The 8,613-nt window shown below is 36.7% G+C and overlaps 1 protein-coding gene across 1 annotated transcript in view; it reads left to right on the top strand.

Moving 5' to 3' along the window:
• LOC127969954 (heparan sulfate glucosamine 3-O-sulfotransferase 1-like) overlaps nucleotides 1-7,998 on the top strand; it is a 45,724-nt gene extending 37,726 nt beyond the window's left edge. The window contains exon 2 of the mRNA XM_052572127.1: nucleotides 5,193-7,998. Within this exon, the coding sequence (XP_052428087.1) occupies nucleotides 5,309-6,238 (930 nt within the window). The 5' untranslated portion in view covers nucleotides 5,193-5,308 and the 3' untranslated portion in view covers nucleotides 6,239-7,998. The remainder of the gene's footprint in view (nucleotides 1-5,192) is intronic.
• Nucleotides 7,999-8,613: the final 615 nt, after the last annotated feature.

Here is an 8,613-nt window from a genome sequence, read left to right as displayed (position 1 = left end):
CCCAAAGATTTCCAACATTTGGAATCAGTTCTTCATTCCCAGTGCTAAGAACAACAATTTTTGGTTTCAAAATAATCTTTCAGTGATCAATTCTTAAAACACCATTTTTTTCCTTGGTGTGAAGAACATTTTTATCTTCTGAAAACATCTCATTCCTGTGATGGAATCGATTCCAGCATTTTAATTTGATTCTTGATTCCCAGCGCCTCGGAATTGAATCTTTTTGGAGTTGATTCCCAGCCTCAAGAAGAAGCCTTTTTGATTCCCCAAAGAACGTTTGGTCAACAAAGAACCTCTTTTTCGCTATGTTTCTCACTATAAAGAACCTTTTGTGCAGTGGAAAGATTCATGGGATGCCAATAGAGAAAACCTCTAAACAATAGCGCAGTGGTTTCCATCAGACCTGTGTCATGCTTGAGAACTGTGATGCTTCAGCTCGTTCTCGGCTGTTAAAACAGTTGTGGGAAAAGAGCGCTGTATTATCAGGCTTCATTGGATTAATTATTGTTTTATGCTAATCTCTCTCAAATGAGGCTCTGCTAAGCATCCCGCTGCCTGCTGTTTCCATCTCGTCTTGAAGAAAGACTGAGTCCCAGAATACGGATGAGACGCAGAAACAGGCGTTTTGGGTAATTAGCGGCTCTTTGTGTCCCGTGGAGAGACCTGGAGCTCAACACACTGGTGCATTTATCACTAAACTTTAGATAGAGACCCATAGTGTGCGCAGACAGAGGAATATATCATCTTCTGTAAATAGAGGCAGCTGACAGAAGCAGAGAGCAGGAATCCTGCTATTTTAGGACTGTAATGCATGTTTAACACTGAATGTCTGGAAATGTCATTGTATTAGAAGTCAAACGCTGTGTATTAATGTTGAATACGAAGCGTCGATCTATGAATGATGCTTTCAGTTTTGATTCGAACTGGAAAAAAACCGGCAACACAATGCATCTTCATTAAAACTTCCTGCTGATTTATAAAAATAATCTAATGTTACTTCATTTGATGATGCCGATAAAAACGGGAAAAAATGTATCGTTTGCACAGGAGTGGAAACATGTTCAAACATTCCATTTAATTTCAAAGAAGTTTAAAAAGTCAGTTATCTTTTCCCGCCAAATCTGTTATGTTCAGTCACTGTTTGAATGCAGGAAAAGCAGAAAACATTAGACTCTCACCTTCATTTTCTTCAGTCTCTCGCTGTATTTCAGGATCAGGCATCAAATAGTGTCATGCACGTGAAACTAGACTGAGAATGGGTCAAACAGCATGTAGACAGAATCGTGTGTTTGTGGGGTTTTCTTCTGATTAAGAGCAGATTCCAGACTAATTCACCACACAAATAGTTCTCAGACGCAAAAAAAAGCTATGAAATGCATCATCAAGTGATTTTTTTGGAATCAGCAGATCAAAAATAGTAAGAGACGAGTGTTGGATTGTATTTATTCTTTGCATTATAAGGCAGTGGCATTATTTGTGTAGAAGATAGCGTTTGGTCTGTATATAAAGACTGCATCAGTAGACAGCAGCACTTCTCAGACTCAGAGTCTCTGTGCTGGACTGACTGTCAGAGCTAAATTACCTCCATTATAATCATCTAAAGCGTCTGCACTGCGAGCGGTCGTGGCTTTCTGTTTCTCACACTGCAGACACGTCCTCAGACACTTCATTTCATCTGTCCAAAAGCTTGCTTTGTTGACTGAATATTCAAAAGTGACAGTCAGGTTGTGATGTTATTGGTTTGCTTGTTTGTAGTAAAAAGTAGCTCGTTTGTAATAATGATAATAATGAACATAGTTGTAATATTATGCATATGCATTCAAAAGTCAGTCTCATACTTTTATAATGTACATTTACATGCATTGCATTAAGCTTCTATGTATTTCCTGGAAATGCATTCCCATTGAAAGAGAAGGTAAATGACCTGTGTGGACTGGAAAGAAACGTTATTGCAAAGAAACACTGCATAGGTCTCATGCTTTAGTATTTAGTATCTAATGCAATGATATTCAGACATTTCTAAGTGTTGAGATGTATTTTGGGGGGAATCACACACTTCTGTGCCGTCCAGAGTCCTCCAGGGCTCGCGATCACTGGTTTCAGAGGTTTTGTTGCATGTGAGCCGCAGTGTCACTTTCTGAGCTCACAGGAAGAAGATGTGAATAAGAAGAGAGAGATGGGAAGCGGTTTGTGGCAGTGGAAGAGGGAAAATAGAGTTTTCACTGTCACACAGTTGAGCTGCTTCTATACAGGAGGCTGAAACAATGCCCTAAAGCTAAGAAACCTATAAAAACTGGCTTATTTTCCCCAAAAAAAACATATAATTTTTTATTTCAATCCATGTTTTCTGTTTTAATTTTTTTTTTTTTTTTTTTTTTTTTTTACTTACTGTTTAAACATATTTTAATAATAAAAATGATGTTAAATCAATTAAATATAAAAATAATATATATATTATTTTATTTATTTATTTTTTTATTTTTTTTTTATTTTTTTGGTATCCATTTTTAATGTTTTTTTTTTTTTTTTTTTTTTCTTTTCCATTAATAAGGATGTCTAATCTATTGAATTCACAAAACCTTTACAATTTAATAATTTAATTTAATTTTAACAATAAAATGGCCTTTTGAATTGTTATTTATTTTCATAAATTCTGATGTCCATTTAATTTTTTTCTGGATTCTGTGTCTTATCATAAATGCTAGGAATCAAATTATTACATAAAACTCACAATTTAACTAATCTTTTAATATGTGGTCAAATAAAATTGGATAAATTCCTTAAACTTTTTGGCAAAGTGCTGAACATGCTTACAGTTTAAATTTAGAGTTTATCAAAAAATTTGCAATTTATGGCCATAAAGATGTATAATCAAAGAATGAAAAAATAACCCTCTTGGGCCCTAGAAAGCGCTTGTTTGTAGTTATCACTAAGGCATTTCTTGCAGGTCACATTTCACCCTTTGCGAGGAAACCAATCGTAATAAACCGAATGATTCTAATGTGATGAATATCTGCTTGACTGGAGCGAGTGGAGTTAGGATAAAGTGCTCTGAGAGCTGAAATCAAGTCATGTAATGGTGTCTCATGAGAGCGTGCAGATGGCTGTAATCTGTAATAGAGTTATACACTTTAATCAGTTTGGAGAGTGGTGGTAAATGCCACCGAAGTGACCTTTATCTGGAGGAATATTGTGACTGGAGGCTCAGCTGTTTGGTCTGAGTAAGAAGCTCTGTTAACTGTGTCTCTGTTTGCTCCGCTCGGGAATTTGATGAAGCGTAAAGGTCAGAAGATGTTTGCCAATTCACACATTTGCATGGGATACTTGAAGATCCCTTGAACTCAATCAGCGAGGATCTTTCCACTCTTCGACTTTGGCCTTGGCTCTTCTTTAAATGTGCTGAAGCGATAAAAGAATCAGCTTTAGTGAACCGAAACACGTCTCCGCTGCTGCACAGTTAGTATTGTATTGTTAGTGCTTTGTTATCTCCTATAACACAGCCGTGTAGGGTTAAATGTGACCTGAGAAAGGACGGCAGTGGATTGAATTCAAGGTAGCACTGGGTAATTTTGTGCCAAGGGTTTCTCCTGTGTAGAAATGCAATGCATTTTTATAAACACAGCAACCCTTTCCATATTATCAAATTGCTTACTGTGTTCTGAGTTTTTTTTTACAGCCATTTTGACTGGAATTCAATAATATTGCATGCAGTGTCTGTTTGGCCACATATAAAACCAATTTAACTGGCATGGATTTATGAGATATTTGGAGGAATCGCAGTTATTTATTTTCTCATGAGGGTCTTTAGATGATTTATGCCATTCTTTATGGATCGGCAGCCTGGGATGAGATTTAAAAACAAAGAGAGGAAAAAAGTTTTATTGGGAAATTCAGAAATGGTTTAAAAACATTGAAAAGTTATTTAAAAATCAACATCAAACTTCATTGTGATTTAGCACAGGATTATTATATTTAACTTAAAATATTATTACTTCTATAGTTTTGATTTTAATTGTAGTTTTACTAATTATTTAGTTAATATTTTATATAGCTTTATTTTTATTTTATTTCTAGATTTAGTAATTCAAATGTATTTATTTCAGTTCATTGGCGAAACATTTCTAATTTTCATATTTAAAGTTTTTCATCTACTATTTCTTTTATTCTTTATTATATTCAGCTTCATATCAATTCAATATAGTTACATTTTTAATCAGTTTATTATGTGCTTTTATAAATTTCTACTAATATTTATATAGTTAGAATTTAGTTTTAATTTTATTTCAATTTATAAATTTCAGTACTTAAGCTTAGTTCAATTAGTTACTAAGACAACATTTCAAGTCTTCCATGTAATATTTTGCTATCAATTATTTTACTTTAGCTTTATTTAAGTTCAGTTTAGTTTAGATTTATTGCTAATTTATTTTATTTATTTTAATTTATTTCAATTAGTCATTTTATTACTTCAGCTAGTTTTAATTAGTTACACAAGGCATCATTTAATATTTAGATTTGATTTTTTAATATGTTTAGTTGTATTATTAGTTATCGATAACAGCACTTGGTGGAAATGGGACCAACAAAATTTGCTTCATCAAAAAGGGAAAAGGGAAAGTTTGGCGACTTTTAATGTATTCTTTAACTCTTTCCCTGCCAAACATAGAATATTCCAGGTTTCCGTGTTTTCTCTGTTATACACTCTTTGCGTTTTTACACATCATCTGAATGAGTCTAGAATCCCTCGATCAGAAACACAGACGAGGAAGCCACAAAAATGAGCAATCTCAAATGTAAACATGCATATAAGTGGAAACTTCCCTAATGTTACCGAGTCAAATGTCGATCCAGAAAATGTTAAAAGGACTGTTCAAGCTTTAGGAGATAAATGGCTGATGGAAGCCATCTACTGCATCTTTGTTTTGATAATATTACTGAATATGATCTAGATGTAATATTTTATGAAAAATGTGTTTTATTTTTCAGCTTTTGCTCAAAATGTTTTTTTTTTTAATGAAATCTACCTACATTCAAGTGTTGATAAAAATAAAAACAATGCTTAACTAGACTAAAACGGATTTATTTATTTTGATATATTGCATGTTCAGATATTCAACCACAAAATATTCTGGGGGCAATGCAATTTGAGTCAAGTAGACTGATCAGTCCTTCTTTTCTCTTGTGTTCTCCAGATGTGCTGTGGTCCGGTGGCTTTGCCTCATCCTTGAGCTCCTCCAGCTTGAGTTTGTGAAACTCCTTCAACACCGACCGCCGACGATCTTCCTCTTTATCTCTTCTCGTGCTCTCCATGGCTAATCTTCTGAGCTGTGTTTTGTTCCTGTCTCTCCGGACGTATGCCGCCCCGCCGGAGTACATCCAAGTGTGGCCCGGTGGCTCGACGCCAACCCCGGGAGATCTGGACAACGGTACGGTTGGCCCCTCTTTAGTTCCCCCTCCAGGAACAAGCAAACACGCTCCCCACAGCATCATCATCGGCGTGCGGAAAGGAGGCACCAGAGCGTTGCTGGAAATGCTGGATATCCACCCAGAAGTAGCAGCGGCCGCCACTGAAGTCCACTTCTTCGACTGGGACGAGAACTACGCCAAAGGCTTCGAATGGTACCGGGACCAGATGCCCTATTCGTACCCAAATCAGATCACCATTGAAAAGACTCCAGGGTATTTCACGTCTCCGGTGGCGCCTGCGCGGATCCACGCCATGAACTCTTCTATCAGACTCTTGCTGATCTTGAGAGACCCGACGGAGAGAGTCATATCGGACTATACGCAAGTCTACTTCAACCGCTTGGAGAACCACAAACCCGTACAAGCCATCGAGAACATGCTAGTCAAGAACGGCGCTCTAAACACGCGCTACAAAGCCATCCAGCGCAGTTTTTACGACGTCCACATGAGGAACTGGCTTCAGCACTTTCCTCTGGAGCAGATCCACATTGTGGACGGGGATACGCTGATCCACGATCCCTTACCAGAGCTCCAGCGAGTCGAACGCTTCTTGCATCTGCCGCCACGGATCGTGGCGTCCAACTTCTATTTTAACCAGACCAAAGGCTTCTACTGCATTCGCAGCGATGGCCATGAGCGATGCCTGCACGAGTCCAAAGGACGGCCGCATCCACCCGTTAACAGCACTGTTCTGCGACAGCTGCGCTCGTATTTGCGCCAACACAATCGGAACTTCTTTCAGCTCATTGGACGTACTTTTAACTGGCAGTAGTGGGAGGGGCTGGAATTAGCCAATCACAGTCTAAATGGGGGGCTGATTGACAGCTGATGCACCGAACAAACCACTCCCCCATGGACACGCCTCTTAAAGGGCCAGTTCACCCCAAAATGAAAATTCTGTCATTAATTACCCACGCCGCTGTCGTTCAAAACCCGTAAGACCTTCGTTCATCTCCGGAACACAAGTTAAGATATTTTCGATGAAATCTGAGCGTTCTCTGACCCTCCCATCGACAGCATGTTTCCAGACCCAGAAGCGACAAAAAAACTCAACTTCAGTTTTTTGCGAAGCTGTGAGAATATTGAGAAAACAAATGGTTTATTCGTGCAAAAGTAACAACTTTATTCAACAATTCCTCTCCCCTGAGTTACATCAGCGGTCATTTTGGAGAGTACCACAGAACTTAATGAATGTAATCAGCGTTGTTTACGTTTGAGGGGGAAAGCGCGAGCATTAACATTATCAACTTAATCAGTTTTGTTTACGCATCGGGGAAAAATATGTTTGGGTTGTGATACTCTCCAAAATAGTTTAAGATGTAACTTGTAGGAGAAAGATTATTTAATAAAGCCATTATTTTCGTTTTATTTACACACAAAATGTAGCTTCGCAAAATTGAAGTTGAGCCACTGATGTCACATGGACTGTTTTACCGATGGGTCTGGGAACATAACGGTTGTGTTGCTCTCTATGCAGGGTCTCAGACCTCTCAGAAATATATTAATTCATGTTCTGAAGATAAACGAAGGTCTTACAGGTTTGGAACAACATGAGGGTGAGTAATTAATGACGGAATTTTCATTTCGGGGTGAACTAAACTTTTAAATGCCTTTGAGCTGCTTTTAAAGGGATAGTGCACCTAAAGGCTATACAAGATGTATGTAAGTTTGTTTCTCCGGCAGAACAGTGTAGAACAGAAAGTGGGATTCTTGGTGATTCATATAATGCAAGTCAATGGCTACTGACACTTTAAGAGTCAAAAAAATAAAAGCATATACAGGCAACACGAAATTAACCCCCGTGGCTCCTGATGATATATTGAGGTCTCATGAAGCGAAATGATCAGTCTGTGCAAGGAACTGAACATTACTTACAACATTATTACCTGTAATCCAGAGCCTCAGGCAAATGGGGAAATAAGTTTATGAACTAACAGTTTGTTTGAGTGAACTGTTTCAATTCACTAGTTTGTTTATATAATCACATAATGATGTAACATATGTGAAATCATGTTATTAAAGCATGATGTGAAACATGGATGTTTTACATGTCTAAGAATGACATCGCTCTGGACTGTTTGCCTGAGGCTCTGGATTAAAGGTGATAATGTTTTAAATAATGTTTAGTTTCTTGCACCGACTGATCATTTTGCTTCATAAGACCTCAATATAACAACAGGGATTCATTTAGCTTGGCCTTTGTGTGCTTTTTTGACTCTTAAAGTGCTGGTAACCATCAACCAAGCGAAAAATCTTCTTTACTGTTTTACTGAAGAAAGTAAGTGACTTAACAGCACATTTTAATTATTGAGATAACTATCCCTTTAAGATTTCAGAACGATCATGTTTTCAATCTGAAATGGTAAGGAATATGATATTAAAACTCAACTTCGGGGGAAGATCTTCGCTGTCAAGTGTATTTGTCGTAACAAGGTTACCCGAGACAAATCTGAGTCTTTTTTTTCCCCCTCTTTCTCTCTGTTTGTTTGATATTCTTGTACTTGATAATAAATGGTCCTGCTTTCAAAATTGGCTCTGAACATCTCATCCGTTTCTTCAGCTCTGCTTTTGAAACATACAGTGAAAGGTTTTTACAAGCTCTAATGTCATATAAACTGACTGAAGCTGAAGTAAGGGCACAGAAGAGTACAGAAATCTCAATCAGGACTCGTCTTTTATCATCCTTAAAGGGTTTATTTTGTGACTGTCTGTCAAAGTGTACATCATCCTTATTAAAAGAGTATTTGTTAAATAAATCAGTGCACATAGCATATTGATTTAAGTAGAAGTTATGATATTATGTGCTAAATGAAGAAAGAAATTAGACCAAGTAGAAGACTGGGACTCGGGGAAAATAACATTCTGCATTAATTTGGGGCTTAATTATGTAAATATATTGATGATTGTAAGTTTTCATCACACTGTAATAATAGTCCATGTAGAAAATTAAAACGATAATGCTGCAGTCTTTGCACACTGGTGTAACGCAGATATTTTAAATACGATTGATATATTTATTATATATTTTATTAATATCTTTAATTTAGCTTTTATTTTGATATTATCAGCTTTCATTTTTATTTTATTATTATTATTTTGTGGTTTTGTTATGTTTTGTATTATATATATATATATATATATATATAT

The sequence above is a fragment of the Carassius gibelio genome, chromosome B13, assembly GCF_023724105.1.
Source record: "Carassius gibelio isolate Cgi1373 ecotype wild population from Czech Republic chromosome B13, carGib1.2-hapl.c, whole genome shotgun sequence".
Lineage (NCBI taxonomy): Eukaryota > Metazoa > Chordata > Actinopteri > Cypriniformes > Cyprinidae > Carassius > Carassius gibelio.
Note: the sequence above shows the minus strand (reverse complement) of the source record. Positions and strands in the feature narration are given on the sequence as shown.